Raw genomic sequence first — 19,467 nt, 5'->3', positions numbered from 1 at the left:
ATTATTTCCTATTAAAATGCAAAGTACTTCAATCAGAGGCATTCTTCCTTTTGTTTATTAATGAAATCCTGGAAACATGATAAACATGAATGACCCTGGGAGTGATGAAGAGCATATAACAGGTTTGGTACCGTGTAAAAAACATACAGCTGGCAGTGCAGTTCAGAGAAGAAAAATGAGTCATGTTCTTCTGCAAACCTGAACCTGAGCCTGCAGAAACTCTGTGGGGCTGTGCCAGGCTGTTTCACATTGGGACAGCTCATCTGCAGCTCTTCTGGGAGAATTTCCTCCAAGAGCTTTTTCTGGTGCTGTGAAAGACCACAGAAAGGGCTCTGTCCCTTGACCTTGCATGCCAGAATATGTTTCTTTGCAATGTGTTTCCACTGGAAAAGGTGATGAAAGCTTTATCAACCAGAAATTGCAGAGGCTGTAGACAGAACAAAATAAATGGGGTGAGGTCCCAAAAAAAGTAGTCAGTGAAATCTAGTCCTGATAAAGGTCATGTTTGTTGTAGCACATTGCTGACTAAATGCACATTCATCATAACAAAGAGTTTATTTCACTCACTGCTGTCCCAATATTATTCTGCTGTAGTAACAAAATACTGGCAATGGTAGGGCAGGTAGTGTGGAGGGAGCTGATGCCCCTGCTCAAAAGTGACTCCACATGCTTCAGCCAGCAAGAATGTGTTCCTGTCAGCTATCCCTGCTTCAGAGTTGAGGTGAAGCTCCTTTTTTGTCTCATCTGAGTGTCTATTTATAATAAATAATAAGCCAGTGATCCCAAAATTAGATGTGGAATTTTGCCTGTGTTCACAGGCTCTGAGGAGCAAACATGCTTTGTCTGACTTCAATCCTGCAAAGTAGCCTGGGTTACTGTCCAGGCTCAGGCTGGCTGTTTCTGTGCCCCTCAGTATTTGTTCAGCAGAGGATTTTCCTTGAAGAGCAACCAACCCTTAAAGCACTGTGGAGAAATATCCCTTCCTTTAGTCATTAGTTGTGAGGCTCAGTTCTTAGTAAACACTTCACAAGGACCCCTGCAAAGCTGTTGCTGCCTCTGTGTTCCCAGTGTGAATATGGCAGACTGGTTCTTTCCTGCAGTGTAAATCTCTGGGGCAGATCCCTGCCAGAGATCTTCTGACATCAAAGCACGTAGATAGTGGTTGGTGGCAATTGGAGGCAGCGAGGATGGATGATGTGCCTGCTCCCACTGTGGCTGGAGCTCTGGGTGGGCTGCAGGATTCAGGGATGGGGTGGGCACAGCTGCTGAGCTGAGTAGGGCTTGGGGAAGGCATCTGGTCTGAGGGGCAGCTGCAAGCGAGACCTGTGGTCTTGCTGCTCTTGTGGACTGCACTGCTGCAGTATCAGTGGTGACATAACAGAGCCCAGCCTGACCTCAGGTGCCTTCTCCCTCCTGTTAAAACCCATCATGGCGCTCAGCAGCAGACAGCTGGGCAGCCCAGGTCCATTTCACCTCCTGTCGTTTTTTGTGGGTAGTCACCTTGTGGTATACACTGAGAGAAGAAAAGCTGTGCAAAAGTGAGGGGCCAAGAACTGCACCATCATTTCCATCACAGGACTGTGAGGTTAAAACAAATGAACACAGACACTTGTGCATGGGGTGGTGAGCAATGTATAATTTGGTGGTCTGACTTCCTAGTTGAAGTTGGTCGTTTTAACACGTTATCTTTCTCCAGACTTCTTCCTTTCATGGTACTAATTGGCTTCTGCCTGCTATGAAAAGAGGAGGTTTGTAGGAAGGTAATGGAAAATAATCAAAATCAAACTATAGCCCCAAACTGTTTGTTGCAACACCAGTGGCTTCTGGAGAGATGGAGCTTTGATGAAAGAGTTCAGGTCTTGATTACCCTAAACTATTTTCAGTCTTCTGCACCTTTCGATAACGTGGTTCTGTAGATCTCCTGTAAAGATAGCAGAAAACAATTTATATCTATGCCTTGGGGTGATGGAAGAAAGAAAAAAATCAGAAATCTACCAAGACACCTGGATTTCTGCTAAATTAAAATTTTATTACATTCACATATAGAGCAAAAAGCATTGGCATTAACTAAGTACACAAGTGGAGGGAATAATGCAAGGTGGTTGTAATGTGTTTTATTTTCAACAGAGAGGAGAACTTTTTGAAACAGTTTTCTGTCCTCAAAAATGCCTGTACCAGACTTGCATGGTTCTAAAAATCTGTAGGTTTGAATTTCAATATTTTTCTCAGTAAATTCTTATTCTTAGCTTTTTTATCTTCTTCTTGTTAAGGGAATCCTAGTCTTTTGGCTTACATACCTCTGTTGGTTCTTGATCAGATTTTTTTTTTTTCAGTTTTAGTGCAAGCTGCAACTTAATTTATTGATATGAGGGTTGTGTGGTTTTATCAGAATCTGGGGGAAAGCGCAGATGCAGTATGGAGAGACCTTTAGGAAATGGTGGGTTTTTTCCCATTCTATTGTTCCAAGTATAGTTATATTTTGCTCTTTTTAGAGAAAAGCTTCACAGTTAAGTGAATGAAATAATGAAAACCTACAAACACAAGCAGCATATTTCTACCAGTTTAAAAGCAGTGCTCAACTTAGTAGGCATCTTCTTGTTTATTAGCAGCCTGGAACCACCCCAGGAACATTCTCACTGTTGGGTTGTGCTGGTTTCCACCAGGAAGATCCCAGTGGATGTAAAACATATATCCTCACTGTTGTAAATCCTCCAGACTGATGGAGTTATGCTTGTTTGAGTGTTTCTTGACAGATCATTTCCCACCTGTCTGCCTGCTTTCAGCATTTATTAGTTGCTACGTGACAGAGCTGTCGCAATCTTTGGGGTGCACAATTCCTGCTGCAGTGGTGCACAGGGTGTGCGTGGAATGAGATCCAGCCCCGTGTGGATCCATGGGAGTCTGTCTGTCCATGGGCTGTAGCTTCATTCTGGAGCCAGCTCCCTTCAACACCCTGCTAAAATACTTGAGGCTGACTGCATTTAGGATGAAGGGCTCCTAACACACTTTGCAGTGTAATATGACTTTGTAATGCGACTCTTCTGTATTTCCTGTAGTGAAGCTGTGGCTCAGGAAGAAGCTAGGACCAGTCAGCTCCTCTGTGTGAGAGTGACCTGAGCTGCTAGGTAAAAGAGCTCTTAAATTAAAAATGTTACTAATTCCTGTAAAATTTAGGAGCACCATGAACTTTTGCTCTGAATTTAATATCATATGAATTTGTAATTTTTTATCTAATAGAGCCTGACTTTTTAAAAATTGAAGTGAGTGTCTAGGAAGAACGTTATATTTTGTTTAATATATTAATTTGGTACAGTTAGTTTCTGGTCATTTTTGTGAGTGGGATACACTCACCTTGACATGGGAAGTTAATGCCTGTGCACTGTTCCTGCTCAGACTCTGTGGCTGCTCCAGCAGGGCACAAGCCTGCAGTAGTGTCCCTGTGCCATCACCCAGCACTTTGGGATGCCCTAGAGTATCTCAAGTGGCAACAGACAGATGAATCACATCCTGGATGTTGTTTATTAAAGGAACCATGTTGTAACATTTACTTTTGTCATGTGGTATTTTTGCAGATTTTGCTTTCTACAGTTATGGCATCTGTTTTCACATTCATGGATTAATTATTCCTTGCATCACTAGTTTATGGGGCTGTATTGCTTCTGTGCTGTGTCTCAGTTCTTTTCCTTCTCTCTCTACCTCCTCCACAGGATTGCATCTGACCTGCTGTTGGGTTTGGTATGGCTGCAGGGATGATTACACCATGGCAGCATCTAATTTAATAAACAATAAAGCCGCTGTTTTGTATATGTAAAGTTTGTCAATGGAAATAATGTTATCTGTGTGTTTTTTTATCACCCCACCACCAGCAAAATGTTCAGGTGTGGCTTTGGCATTTCTAACCTGTGCAATAATCATTATTTATTGCTCAGAGCCACTGTCTAAGATGTTTTAGGTGGACTTTCCTGTCCTCTTAACTGATTAGCACACAGGTTTTGTATGAACTGATTTGGTTAATGGTGTGATTTTTCTAGTTACTGAAGTGCATAAATAATTTCAACCTCTAGCATGGAAGCGATTAAACATGTAAATGTATGGGAATGAGTTATGCAGGTATAAACACGTTTCCCTGTGTAGACACTTATGTGTGTCCACACTAGGAATCACAGCAATGTAATTGTACTGTATGTGAGTTAATCAAAAATAGAGCAGTGTACAGTCCTGTGTTTCTCATACTAAATTCTGTGCTTATAACAACCATCTTTTCCTTACCTCTGTTGTGTATGCTTTTAGACTATATGCATTGCCCTTCTAGAAGAATTTGTAATCCAGGGTGTTAGTCTGAAAGTACTGCTTTCAGTCTAGATAGAGGAATCTCTGAGCAGGTGGGCTAAGTAAATAAGGGAGAACACTAATATTTGAAGTATAATAAATGTGCTGTTGAGTAGCTGGCCTTGCAGCTTCTCTCATTGCAGTTAAAGTAAGCTTTATAGGAAAAGAACATTTATTTGGGCAGTCAGGGTGACCTTTGTGGTTTTCATAGTATATGTGTAATAATTCCATCTCCAGTACATTTGCCTGCCTCAGTGCAGAGAGATGTGTTGCTTATTTACTAAACATGTCATCAGCATCTCCTGTTCCTCCTCAGTTCAGCATGTGTCCCTTGGGCTGTATTTTCTGCTTATTATTTGAGTCCTGTTCTGAAGAGTCATTCTTGAATGTTTTCTTTACAACATTCCTTAGTCTGATACCTTCTTGCTTCACTCAAAGGAGTTGAAAAAATTAAGTGATATATGCTTAGTGGTAGCATCTCAGGGGAAATCTGTCACACTCTTGGACAGAGTTCATTTTTCAGGGTCAGCCCCCATCTACCTTCCCCTCTTCCCTTCATGCAGTCCCTTCCTCATCCACTAGAGCTCCAGCGGATTAAGCAGGGGTCTGTACTGTACAAACCTGGCATATTCCTGGCTTAGATGCCAAGTTCAGGGTACTGTGAGAAAAGAGTGGATGGTTAAAGGCATAGTCTAAAATCTTTCACACAGAGCAAGGTTTGCAAACGTGACTTGCAGGAGCGTCTCTAATATCTGACGTATCTTAACTTGTGAAGCTTGTTTTGACTGCCTTAACAGCGTTCTTTGAATGGGTATGTTTTTCTCCTTTATCTATTTGTGTAGGGGTTTTAAAAAGCAGACTGAACATCTTTTCTACCTTCCCTGGCAAATTTGTTGTCTGACAGTCCAAGCCCAAGTTCAGCAGCTAGGTTGAGACCTGGTAATGTGTTTTACAGACTTCTGCTGCACGAGCTAACAGCAGCAAGTTGTTGTCCTCTGTATGTGACTTTCATGGGTACTTCTTGAAAGCAGAAGAGCAAGGATGTTTGGGAATACTTCATTCTGGGCTCTGGAGGGTGGTGTTTTCTGGGGACACAGGCACAGACATAGTTAACGTCTAAAAGTTTTAGAAGCCTTTGTCTCTCTGAATTTTATTAATTTTTATTCATTCCATTTTATTCATTAATAGGAAGCTTTTACTTAGGCTTTAATGCAGTAGTGGCCTCTTTCTCTCAGGAAGCAGTTCCTGTAGAATCCTCCACAGAGCACACAGAGGTTAATTGTGCTGTCTCCTGTCTTTATGGGCTGCAATGCAAGAGGAACTTGTGCAACTCTTGCAAAGGGAAAGGCAAGTGTGTTCTTGTCCTGTCTATGGAAACGTGTTGTCCTTTCTTTAGAGAAGGCAGCAGTTAACAAAACAACGTAGATGTGATTTCTGGCTGAGTAGTCAAAGTTGTGAAGATCTTGGAAAGCTTAATTTATTATGGTTTCATTGCCATGTTGTCATTTATAGAGAAAGCAATCCCAAGCATGTGAAGTGGGATGCCAGGTTCTCAAAGTAACATCCTGGAAAGGGGCAGAATTAGCAACACCTTAGAGCACACAAGGCATGTACGTGCTGTAGTGGGATCTATTTGTTTTGGATGTAGAACTTGTATTGCTGCTACTTTTCTAAGGCAGAATTTTCATGGAGAATTTCAAGAGTGTTTCCTGATTTCCGGTGATTCGTATGTGGAATTTTGATGCCGAGTCTTCTCGAGGATATGGAGGAAATACTGAGAGCTAATGGTGGTTTGAATGAAATTCATGAAAGCTGAGGGGCAAACATGATGTATAAAGGAATATATCAAAGGATTTCCCCTGTTCTGAGAAGTTTTTTTTGTTGGTTGTTTGGTTTTTCTTGAACATCATGAGTTTTGAAAGGGAAATAGCTCTGGTAGTTTTTTCCAAGCTGCTTTAACGGTGTCCTGTCTTTGTGGGATCTGCATGAGCAGGTTTATCAACAGGGATTTGAAGATTAATATTGTTAACAATCTTTTTATTAAAAAAAAAAAAACAAAGCTGACAAGCTCAAAATAGGCTGAGTTGAAATGGGTATATTTTTGCTTTTTACTTAAATGTGATCCTAAGACACAAGTTTCACTTTTTTACATTGCTGCCTGTGAAGGAGTTCAGTGTTGTGAATATATGGATTATATATTCCTTTGGGATGTTGTGCATCCACCGGTTTACCTACTTTCTGGCTTTTGGTATTGAATGATAAACACTCCTGTTCTCCTATCCTCCATTATCTGTACTCACAGCCAACCTGACCATCTTAAACATGATTAAAATATAATTCAAAAGTTATTAGCTAATTATGACGCAAAGTACTTAATTTGCCATTGCACCCTAATAACTTAAAGGTACTCCTGATAGCTCAGTAATAACCATATCACAAGCAAAAGGACACGGTTGCTACTAACTTAATAGGCAGCTTCCCTCAAGATAAAACAAATAACATACCTCAATGAAATCGGATTCAAGCTTAGTAAAATCATCTTGGCAAGCAAAGAGAGTATTTGTTAATTTTTCTGTGAAATGTTATCATTGCCAAGAAAACTTGGTTACAAAAAACAGAGATGGCAAAAGTATTTGCATGAATAATTGATTTAACATTTCATTGGTTTAAATGATTTTAGGAAAAGTGGTTTTGATATGCTCTGGAAAACTAGAAAGTTTTTAAGGACTTATTTGCAAGATACCAAACACTGTAGGAGATGTGGGGCTTAAAGGCTTTAGACTGTTCTTCAGTGTATCCAGTGCGTGCACAAGCCTGAAAAGAAAGTGCAGAGATGCCATTTTAAAAGACTGAAATCCTGGTGGTCAAACTGTAGCTATGGACATGTGGGAGTGCCATGTGTACAGTTCCTTCTTGCCTGATGTCCTCACAAATACCTTGAGCGAATTGCCCCCTGTGATGAGAGGGGTGATGGCAGCGTCTGCAGCCTCCTGCCCTGCCCTAAGTCTCCATGATTTGGCAGGTGGGTCACTCAGGGTGCTGGCTGGTCCCAGAGGTGTCTCAAAGTCCCAGAGACTATGGTATGGTAGCAAAAGGGCTTGAAGGCACCTTTGGTATCTGAAGACAAGCAAAGCTGTGAGGATCAAGGATGTATTTAGTCACAGAATATTCTGAGTTGGAAGGGATCTGCAAGGATCATCGAGTCCAGCTCTTAAATGAATGGCCCATACATGTCTTGGGAAGTGTCAGGACTTCAGTGTCTGTCAGATGGAGGAACCACACTTTCTGAAAAGTGGTGGGGTTTGTGGGGTAAAGATCCTGGTTTGGGGTGGGAGAACAGCTGGTGAGCAGAGGATAGACCCCTCTCAGCCACATCTGAAGACTGTAATGCAGCCTGAAGATTCAGGAGATTTGGCTGACATGGTATTGAAATTGCTTTAAAAACATTTACCTGCCCAGCCTTCTGTGAAAAAATACAGATTAGGGTTTCAGCCCTGCTCCTCCTATCAGTCTGCATCTCCCTGGTACACCAAAGCAGACAGAGAAGGAGTATGGTAAACAGAAACTCCCTGGCCCATCCACGGTCTGGGGTAGTGTTGTGCTGGCCTCACCCTTGTTGCCATCTTGAAATGTGGGAGATGGTTTCCATCTACCTGCATAAACTGTTCTCTGGTCATGAGTCAACAGCTCTCAACATCCCATCCCAACTATTTATTCCTTTCTATTCTAAAATGTCAGCATTTCTACAAGGGCCAGTTGTGTCTGGGTAGATGATGGTCCTGAGTTTGGGAATGAGGGTTTGAACATCCCGAGAGAAGGCTGTGGCAGAGACTACATGTTTGGACTGGCTTCTGTTGAACATTTGGGCACCCTGCACCCACCAGGGTGACTGACTGTCAGTGAGTGTGTTCTGTACACCCAGGGAGTTGCTGTGTTAGCTCTATCTCATGGTGTAGTCATTAGTTCTGGTGTGAAACTCCTAAGTAGCTAGGTCACTTCTTTAGCAGGGGAAATACAGGTTTTATTTTATTTTGAAAAACTTCCTCTTTGGGCAAGCACAAGTTAGGGTGTTTCTACTGACTTGTGGAACCTTGGCCATCCATTTTTTAATTCGCCCCTGTGTTCCCTGTGACCCGTGTATCCACGTTTGTTCCGCTGTTATTGGCATACGTCTCGTTCTCCATGCTCATCTGTGCCGTAGAAAGACGTAGTTTGCTCTCGTGTCAGTGGCATTCCTGCAACATGACTGCACCATGTTGAGCAATTTATACTTTTCCAGTTAATGTTAATGTGTCAGTTTGTCCATCTGGATCAGCTCCAATGACTATTAGTTCATTTTGTAATATGTCTGATTTTCTTTCATCCCTGCTCCTGATGCTGCCTCTGATCAGGCAGGTTGGAGCAAATCCCATGTTTCTCTCTTTTTTCTTAGGGTTTTGTTTTTGTCTCTGGTGCGTTCCCTGATGATACCATGTCACTCATCATTTCAGATCCTTCCCACCTGTTCCTCACATGCTTTACTCTGTCTTTAAGATTATTCACCACTTTTTGTCTATCTCACTTCCTTCTAAATGCTTGATGAGCCCTCTGAGCTTTCCCCTACCTTTTATTTTATTGTCATGCTGAAATAACAATCTTAAGATGTTTGAAATCTTCTCCATGTAAATGATTCAGTTCCTTAATCTTCAGCAAATATTTCCACAAAGGTTTGACATCCTTTTACTCAGTCTTTGGCATTTATCTGTTCTTTAAAATGCCATGTAACTTTTTTTTTTTTAAATCTCGTAAGACCTGGTGTTTTTATGCCTCTTCCTGTACATTCTTCTTCTCTGCCATTTTGGCTCCTATATAAATACTTTTTCTATAAAAGGTTTAATGAGCTTTCAGTTTTTAAAACATGTTTCCCCTGTTACTTTTGCTTTATAATTATTTGTATTCATGCATCTTCTCATAATGTAGGAACTGTATGTGCCAAGGAATTCCTGAGACTCATGGACATGAAACCTTAAATTAAATGTAAGAAGAAAAAGATAAGAACAAATTATAATAGCACTGAGAGCAAGAGATTACAACAGGGTATTTGGTTAAAATGTGGTTTTCATAATATATGTTCCTGAAAATTGCAAATGTATTCTGTTATGTTTATGAGCCAACTTTTGTTATGCAGAGTTATGAAGGTTGCTATGTATTCAGTCTCTATAGATCCAAATTATGTGAGTTATTCAAAAAAGAAAAGCAGGTTGATACTGTCAAAGTGGCTCTCTGAAAAGAAAGAATAGAAACCTCATCATTCTCCAGTTGGGTAGGATAACATTTCTCACTGGCATGGACGCCTCTTCAACTGCACTAGCTGCTAGGGGACAGTGCAAAATTATATAATTTAGACATACGAGGAAGTAAAATTAAATAGCCATGAGATGAGCATACCATTAAACAGATCTAATTTATAATGGACTCTTATGCAAATTGCCTTTGAGCACTCAGTAAAAGAAAATGAAAAGAAATTAATAAGGACAGCTCAGACTAAAAAGTTGCAGAGGAAAAAAGTAAAAGCTTGTTCCAGCTCACTCTCCACACACTCCAGAGTGTTAAATAAGCATTCCCATTAGCCACATAAATATAATGATGTGATAATAAAACTTGCACTTAACTTTTAAGGACCAAACTCCTGATCACTTCGCTGCAGTGGCTCCAACCAGATGAGTAAGATTTGAAATAAAATCCATTTACTTTGTGATGTGATTCATTATTGGAGGGAGAGAGATGTGTTTTCTTGAGTATTTTGCTCTTTGCTAGCTGCTGAATGTCTGCCCTAGTGTAATCTAGGCAGAAATCTTGCCATTAGTGTGGGATTGCAGGTTCCAGGGCATCACTGATGCTTCTCCTGCTGCACAGCCCCCTCTGATGGGTTAAGAAAAGTTTTCCTCCCTTTTTGTTCTTCTGTGAAAGACATGGGGAGCAGGGAACTCTGACAGCTCAGAACTGTTGAAAGTAGTTTGTTGCAAAAGATTTTCAGTTAGTTTGGAGTTTGTAGTGTCCTCTGATAAAAACATTAATATGAGAAATTATATACTGAATATATCCAATTATAAGAGACCTGTATTTTTTCAGAGAAGAAAAAGGTTTATTTCTACCTTAGTTTGCAGAATATTACATCAATTTCATGTTTGCAAGCATCAAGGCTTGCAGCTTTTCCATGTTCCCTGTATCCTTTTGATTACAGAAAGGAAGAATTTTAGCTCTGTCCAGTGAAGCCATTGAAACAATCTGTAGACACTGTCATTTTTCTTGGCATTAAGAGAGTTTTGCAATAGGTGACTTGTTTAATTAGTACTAGCCATCTTGTTCCTAATTATTGTTGCTTTCCCACATTTCCAGCTGAGGCAGAATATACTAAAGTGAAGTCTTTTTTCTTTATGTGTGTAATAGTAATAATATATTTAAATATTTATGCAATGAGAGAGTGAGGCTGTAAACACACTATGTATACAGTTTTGCTGCAGACAATATATTTTTATACTTGACAAGCAGGACTTTTTTCTGAAGAATTTGAGAAATCCTGCAAGCAATTTCATTTTCCTGTGCTAGCTTTTTGGTATAGAAATGCTGTTAGGGGAGTGCTGATCTGTGGGAAGAAAAATCCATCCCTGTAGTATTTTATGGAATTAAAACAATAATCTTTCCATTCCCTGTTGTTTTTTTTTCCCCAGTAAACAAGGGTTTGTCTATACTTAGTTTGTGTCCTTTAAGTAAAACCAAATTCTCTGATGGAAACAGGGTTTTCCACTGGTTATATTTTCAACCCTTGAAGCATTTGATTTCTGACAGTGGAATATGATACTTAAAGCCACAGACATTAATTATTACCCATTGGAGGTCGCACTTTCAACCCATGGGACATTAATTTTCCTGATATATGGAAAATTCCAGCCTGTTAGTTTTAATTAAATATTTCAGAAGCACATTTTCTTGTAAATGGACTGCAGTTTCTTATCCTTTACCCTTGATATTTGGCTAATTCTGCATATAATTATCATCTTATTTTGCAAGCCTCCTTCAAAGTGCTTTCCTGTCTCAAAACTCCATTTAGCTGTTACATATTTCTCATTTAAAAAAGAAAGGTGTCTTTTCCAATCATTGGCCAACAGTGTCAAGGAGATGGGGAAAAACATCTTTCAGGTTTTCTTGGGAAGTGAAATTATGACTTACCTTATTGTAAGTAAAGTATTGTAATGACTTACCTTATTAAAGACCTTTCTTGTGCCAGCAAACTGGTGCCACTTAAGCGTGTATATTCCCAGTGTGAGACCAAGCAGGAGTGCCAGCACAGCTATGGGTGGCAGGGAGGATGGTTATCAAATAGTGTTGTACAGAGGAGGTGACAAGTGAGGCATGAGAGAGTGCTTTTCTCTGTGCCCCTGGGAACCCAGGAGTTCCTGGTGAGGCTGGAAGGTGAGGGTGCTGGTTGTTCCCCAGATCCTGGCATAGCCCAGTCTCCTCTCCTGATGTGTGTGGCAAATACAGATTAAGAGCAGGACTATGTCACCAGATTTGGATCCCATAATGTCTTGAGATTTTCCCTGATGGACATATGAAGGAAGCTGGAATCTACATTTTTCCATCTGAAAAGGAAAAATGTTTTAATTTTCTTTACAGAAGTCTCTGCTGGGGGGTCTTCCCTTCCAATGCTATATTAATGTGTGAAAGTGCAGTTGTGTGTTGCAGAGGGATTCTGGGAGGGGAGTCAGGAGGGAATATGGACTTGGCAGTTCCTGGGATTTTGCTGCTGCTGCAGAGCAGCAGAGCACTAAGGCAGCACTTTCTGTTAATGCTTCCAGCCCATTCCCAAAGCTGTTCAGGTCCCAGGTAGCACTCCCAGTGGCTGAGCACTCTCCTCAGCATTATGGTTTTGTTAGAAGGCTCCATCCTCTGATACTATCTTGCCCTTCTCTAAACAATTAATAAAATGGAGACAAAAAGCCTAGAGGTTTAAAATATGTAATTATATAAGTAATTTAGAACTAGGAAAATGCTGCAGAAACCAATTACAATTATACATTTCAGTAATGACTGACTTGGCCAAATACATGTTTTGTGTGTGAATTCCGTGATAAATTTGAAGATGACATGCTTGAGTATAAGGGAAAATTAATTCTAAATGCTGAGTACTTCCATATTAGACATAAAATGTGGCTCATACACCAAGTGAACAGGAGCCTGTGTTATATGGGCTGTCACAGCTTAAATTTTGAGCAGCAAGGCAGGCAGTAACAAGTCTGTGAGGAAGAAAGCTTGAATAGTTCAAGGCATGGCTTTGAAAAAAAAGTGTTCTGTACCCACTCATGATGCAAAATATATTTAATTCCTTATGTGCTAGAGATTTCATGCAACTTGAATTGATTCAGGCATTTATTACAGAATTGTAAATGGCCAGCTGGGGTTAATGGAGTTTTATTTCTTTCCTGGTCTCCTCCCAGCTGGTGAGAAACTATAGATGAGATTTGTATCCTGTTCACAACTTATATATATATATATATCTGCTCCAGGCACAGACATCATTCCAAACTCAATTTGGGTTGCCTGTGCCATTTTCAAAGAGAGGGTATTTGGCTGTTGATGCAACACAGTCATGGTCACCTGGAGCCTTGCCCCTCTGCAGTTCCCTGGGACCCTGCTGCAAGCCCTACTGCTTCCCCCTCTTTGGGAGCTTATTTTGCCTCTTGGACATCCCGTTCTGCTGGCCAGTGGATGGGGCATCTCTCAGCCTGGGGTGCTTCGTGGAGGACTGATCACCTCTGACTATTTGGTGGCTTTTTTTTATTGCTGCTGCTGGGGGTTCATTGTTTATTCACTGCTTTTAAAACAAAACAAAAATAGTGTGCCATATTTGTTGTCAAAAAGTACTTCCACATTGCAGTACAGACATATGAGCAGGCACACAGAATCAGACCTGCCAGTCACTCCTGCTCATTTCATTGGGAAACTACCAGTGACTCAGGAGTGTTTTGCAAATGCACCAGTGCAGGAACAAAACATTTATTTGGTGTTACTCTGAGGGTTTTGTTTGGCATTTTCAGCCCTTCTTATTGCTCTAACTAAAGCTGGTTTGGGAGACCCACATCCAGAAATGTAGGTGCACCCAGTGGTTGATGTTGCAAGACTTGTTGCCAAATGAAGGCTCTCTAGGTGGCTGCGTGGTTCTGGTGGTCAGTGGGTGGTGTCTAAAAGCTGAGACATTTTTCTGTATTAGTTCAATGTTCTGATTGACACCTGCCACAAGCACTTAACTTTTACATTTCCTCACATTGCAATGTTATCAACTCTGTACCCCCATCTTTATATTACCACAATGTGCTGCCCCTCACCTCAGCTGTGCCTGCCCTAGTGTTGGTTGCAGTAAATGATATCCAAAAAGTGACCTGGGTTTAAAAAACAAATGAAAACCAAGCAAAGAACCAATCTATTCCCCAGGTACAGTTTCCAAACTAAATTAAGTTCCCTACGCAGTGCCCTGGAATGAATCAGTCCAGGACATTGGAGCATCTAGAGGGGATGGTCTGTGCTGAAGGGGGCTATCAAAAGAGGTGTCCAAAGTAATTGAGGGGTTGTCATCTTATGAGATACAGACTGGGGCAGTGAGGTGGGTGGGAGAGGCTGCTGGCTTGGCTTCTTCCCTTCCACCTCCCCAGCTGTGCTGCTTGGAACGTAATGAGGCCATGCTGGAAAATATGTGGTTTACATATATTTTTTACCACAAAACAGTGCTTTGAAACCAGCCCTTTTCTAATGAAACAAAACCACAGAGCTGCTTCAGTGAAGTTTGCATGGCAGGGTTTTGTAGCACTGGGCCATTTGAGCAGCTCTTGAGCTGAGCTTGGTCTGACTGTGCTCCTTGTGTCTTGTTTCCTCTCTAGAATTGGCCGGCTTTTCGATGGCACGGAGCCCATTGTCCTCGACAGTCTCAAGCAGCATTATTTCATCGACAGAGATGGGCAGATGTTCAGATATATCTTGAATTTCTTAAGGACATCAAAACTCCTCATTCCTGATGATTTCAAGGTGAGATTTCAAGAGACTTTTTTGCATGTACCTTGGTAAAGCAAGTACCTGGTGTGTAGTAGAAACAGAGCCCTGGATAGGAAGGGGAATTTGCCGGGTATGGTATTTGATTTGTGGTACATGGCAAAAGTAAGAATGGGGTTGCTAAAGTGGTGTTTTCCTTTCCTAGAATGGCATCAATATTAAACTTTCCCCTCCTGGCTATGGTGGCAATAAAGCAGCCTTGCCAGATTTGACCTAGGGAAATTAAATGTTGTATCATACTCATGGAAACAGAAGGGATGTTACAATCTGCAACTGACTGCTTATGGCTTTGCTGATTACTTGTCCTTTCATCCATTTTTATGCTTCCCCAGTGATTGCAGCAGCTCTAGTTTCCACTCCCACACTGAAATTCAGAAAATGGTGTGTGAATCACAATATTGACAAAATAAACTGCACACATGGTAATATTTGGGCATTAAGTCATAGAATCTTTTCTCCCTCAGACTCTTGAATGCATACTGCAAGTTTAATTTTGGAGTTTTAGAGAAGTCAGGAATTAATAGTTCTATGCTTATTATTTAAACTTTAATAAAGAGCTGGGGTTTTTTTGTTTGTTTGTTTTTAAACTTTTTAGTAACAAATCAAATTAGTGGTAGTTCACTGTCAGACAAAGCCTACTGAGGCAGAGCTTTAGCATCTATGTGATGTGTATCTGCTAGTAGGTATGAGGTTGTATATGTGGTGTCTTCAGTAGAACAGATCCTTATCCTTACTTAATGATCACACATCAGTGCACCTGGTTCACTGCAGGAAATGCAGCAACTGCATTGAACAGGAGAGGTGATGGGTGATGAGGCAGGGATGGAGTAGCTCACACTGCTGGGCAGTTCTTTTCCCCTCATAGCTCAACAGTTTTTCAGCAGTTTGGGACTAATAGCTGTGAGGCTGAGTTCAAGAGCTGTATTTCAGCAATCTTTGAATCATCTGGTGCAGACACATCCTTGCTGTTCCCATAGGTGACAAGGGTAGATCTCCCTGAATAATGTGGGATTTTGGAGCTAGCAGATAAGCATCATTTCCTTCTTTTGAAGCCTTAGCATGGCTTTGTGCTGCTCTCGGCACTTCTGCAGGTAATCAGAAATACAGAAAAAGTAAAAGTCATCTTTCATGGAATATTAAGAAATTACATATGTAGAGCCTTTTAAACACATAAATATACTGTAGCTGTGCTGAAATTAAAAATGTAACTCCTGGCAAGTTCACCCAACTGTGATGTTCAAAGGGGTGTCCTCCCCAGCTATGCTTTGAGGTGTACAAAAAAACTATTAAAATGAACAGTGTTTCTTCTTCCTTAGAAATACATAGATTACATTACTTTTTTGTTGCACAATTAATGTAAGCAGTATTTTTTATTTTTACCATGATTTAGGTGTCCTCATCAAGTGTTTGGTTTCTAGTTCAAATTCAGGACCATACTGACTGTTAGCAAGCTTCTCTTGTTGTCATTCTGTTTCTCTCTCTTCCCTAATTCTCATGTATCTCTTTTCTCTGTAAAAATATTTTCCAAAGGGTTTTATGCTCTTACACCTAGAAAAACAAGATTTTTTAAAAAAATGTTTTTTAAATTTAAAAAATGGCAGTAGGCAGACTCCACATCATCAGTTCTAAATTACTTCTGCAGTGGCTATGCCTAGAAATGCGTTCCCTCTGCTCTGACATTTGAGATGATGTAGTAAACAATACTAGTGGCAAAATAGGGAAGTATTAAAAAATACTTAATTTTTAAAATGCACTAATATGTGGAAACATTATGCAAATATCTGAATCATTTTACACTAAAAACCATTGCAGACTCCCTCATTTACATTCTTCTACCTGTTACAATGCCTGCTAGTATTGCTGTAAGACACAATGGATCCTAGTGATGAATTTTCTGAATCCTGATTGAATTCTGTTCCATCTGTTCAATGAGATCATTATTATATGACATCACTGTGGGGATGAAATATGGAGAAAAGTGTGATTTTTTTTTTTTTTGCAGAATGGAGTTGAACAAGCATAGCCTTTCCCTACTCTTGCAAGTGCTGCCATATTCATTGTTTTTCAAGTGGCTGATGGTTATTTTTTGCTCGCACTTTACTTTATTACACCTTCCTACACAGTAATTAGGAGCTCTGTCTGAAGGATTCCAGACCTAGATGCCTCTCTTAATTGTGCACAGTAATGTACGTGTCTTTCAGGACTACAGCTTGTTATATGAAGAAGCAAAGTATTTCCAGCTTCAGCCCATGCTGGGAGAGATGGAACGGTGGAAACAGGACCGGGAGAGCGGCCGCTTCTCAAAGTCTTGCGAGTGCCTGGTGGTGCGAGTGGCCCCAGATCTCGGCGAGAGGATTACGCTGAGTGGAGACAAGTCCTTGATAGAGGAGGTGTTCCCAGAGATCGGTGATGTGATGTGCAATTCTGTCAATGCCGGCTGGAACCACGACTCCACACACGTCATCCGATTCCCGCTGAACGGATACTGTCACCTCAACTCAGTTCAGGTAGGAAGCCACGTGTGCGTTTTTTGGAAGGGAGCCCTTTTGAAAGGGCTGACCCTGTTCCATGTCACTGGAGCGTTTTGGTGAGCAGAATCAGCTGGAGGCTTTCAGCAAGTTATTTACTTCTGTGTGTTGAGTTGTCTTTCTCCATTTAATTCATGTATCACTAAATCTCTTTGCAAACAAGCTACAGTAGTGTTAGAATTTTCTGTGGTCATAGGGAAAACCTTTCAGTGTTTTTTCCTGATTTTTATAGCATAGTAGACGCCTGTTTCAATGGATAGGACAATGGGTAATGATTTAAACTAAAACACAGTAGATTTTTGCTAGATAAAAGGAGGGAAATTTTTCAGTGAAGGTGATGAAACACTGGAACAGGTTACCCAGAGAGGTGGTGGATGTCCCATCCATGGAAATATTCAGGGGTCAGGTTAGACAGGGCTCTGAGCAGCCTGATTTACTTAAAGATGTCCCTGCTCATTGCAGAGGAGATGCCTTAAGTTTTAAGTTTTTCTGTTCTGCTTGGGTGTGCTTTTCTTGTACTTGGGTGGTGAAGACAAAAACCTATTCCAGCTAAGGACTCAAGGACAATCTCTTCAAACTTCAAGCCCTAAGCATAAACAACGTGAAAAGAGAAGGGTGGGCCAGCAAGCAAGCAAGAAGGATGAAACTTCACGATTTGAGACTATTAATTGGACAGTTGACTCCTGCATGCAAATGGACTAAAACCTATAAAGATGTGAGATCTCATGACCAAGCCCTCTTTTGCTTCCATCTTGGAGCCATCCAGGCAGGGACCATGACTGGTACTGCCAGGGTGTGGCCTTTGAAGGCCTCTCATAAATACCCATTTTATTCCTCTTAACTCTGTGTAGCCTCTGTTCCAGCTCCTCTAGGCATCGGAGGGGTTGAACAAGCTGATCTTTAAAGGTCCCTTTCAACACAAAGTGTTCTATGATGCAATGTAGCAATGTCTAAAATCAGTAGATGTTATGAAACGGATAAGAAAAAACTGGGAGACAAATGCAGGTAACTCCTGGAATAATTATAATCAACTTCAGGGTTAATGTTATGTTTCTATCCTTTGTTGGTTAAAAGTAATCAACCTCATATCCAGCACTTTCCATGTGGAATCATCAATAGCACAATCAATGCTGTTCGGTTTAAACACACCTCCTAAAGGCTGCAGGCTCACAAGTGAATTCTTGTACAGAACAGGCTTGCAAGCTGAGCTTGGCATCTTTTCATCTGCCAGGTCCTACTGTCCAGGTAGAGAATCACAGAGTCATTAAGGTTGGAAAAGATCTCCAAGATCAACAAGTTCAGCCTTTGATCAAACACCACCATGTCAACTGAACTACAGCACTAAGTGCCATATCCAGTCATTTCTTGAATATTTCCAGCGATGCTGACTCCACCACTGCCCTGGGTAGTCCATTCCAATGCTTAACCACTCTCATAGTAAAGAAATTCTTTGTGATGTCCAATCCAACCTGAATGTCCCCTGGTGCATCTTGAGGCCTTTTCCTCTTGACCTGTTGCTGGTTTCCTGGTAGAAGAGTCTGACACCTGCCTGGCTACAGCCTCCTTTCAGGTAGTTGTAGGAGGTCACCCCTTCTGAGCCTCTTTTTCTCCAGATGAAGCAGGCTGAGCACTGGGGCACACTCGGCTGGCTGGGCACTGCACTTGTGCTAACACTTAACACAAGGGTCTAGATAGACCCATCTAGACCTGTCTAACCGCTGTTATGCTTGGACAGTTGTCTCTTACTGGCTTGACTGTCATGCTGAAACATCAGAATTGTTTTGTCGTAGAGATTAGTGCAAATTTAGGACAGCCTTAGATGTCAGATTACAACTGAAAAGGCGTTTCAAGGATGGCTGTTTAGCTGCACCATATGATAATTATCAAGGCAGTTGTATCCCTCAGCACTTTGTCACTTATTCTGATGCTTACAATTTTGTTGCACAAATAAGAATTACAAAGCATATTTACTGATGTAAAAACCTGAGTCAAAGTGGCAAAATATGTATAGGATTCAAGAGAGGTAATGATCCCACACTGATAAATAGGAGGATAAGCATCTCCCAATACTAATGAAAACGGGAGACAGGACAAGAACTACCAATAGACCTGAAGAGTTAGGTACAGAGCAAATGGATTGTCCAGGGCTGAGCAAGTTTCCAGAATTACTTCCACCACATTTTTTCTCAGAACCCAAGTTCTCCTGTTACGTTTTTCAATGGTTTGCACCAACGTTTGGGCAGGGAATTTTGGCATATATTGTTAAAAGATAAAGATCACATGTGTTTTGATCACTGTTTCAAAGTCTCTTTTCCTACCCCTTTCCTTTTTGATATGACTGCTGTGCAATTAGCCATGCTCAAGTATTTCAGAAAGACATTTGCCAACATGAAGCATTTAATGTAAAGACGTGGTATGTCTTCTTTAAAGCATTTTTAAACCTCAGCTTGCCTCTTCCCCTGCCCTAGTCCTTTGCAGCTTTCTGCCATTCTGCTTGCCAGTGTTGTCCCAGAATTTATGCAAGCCA

At 41.0% G+C, this 19,467-nt stretch overlaps 1 protein-coding gene across 6 annotated transcripts in view; it reads left to right on the top strand.

The window, feature by feature from the left end:
- Window positions 1-19,467, top strand: part of KCTD1 (potassium channel tetramerization domain containing 1) — a 98,113-nt gene that overhangs the window by 77,009 nt on the left and 1,637 nt on the right. For all 6 annotated transcript variants that reach the window (XM_033062297.1, XM_033062257.2, XM_033062247.1 and 3 more), the window contains 2 exons: window positions 14,244-14,388; window positions 16,614-16,919. In XM_033062297.1, the coding sequence (XP_032918188.1) occupies window positions 14,244-14,388; window positions 16,614-16,919 (451 nt within the window). The remainder of the gene's footprint in view (window positions 1-14,243; window positions 14,389-16,613; window positions 16,920-19,467) is intronic.

This window comes from Catharus ustulatus, chromosome 1, assembly GCF_009819885.2.
Source record: "Catharus ustulatus isolate bCatUst1 chromosome 1, bCatUst1.pri.v2, whole genome shotgun sequence".
Taxonomy (NCBI): domain Eukaryota; kingdom Metazoa; phylum Chordata; class Aves; order Passeriformes; family Turdidae; genus Catharus; species Catharus ustulatus.
This window is presented reverse-complemented; position numbering and strand designations above follow the sequence as displayed.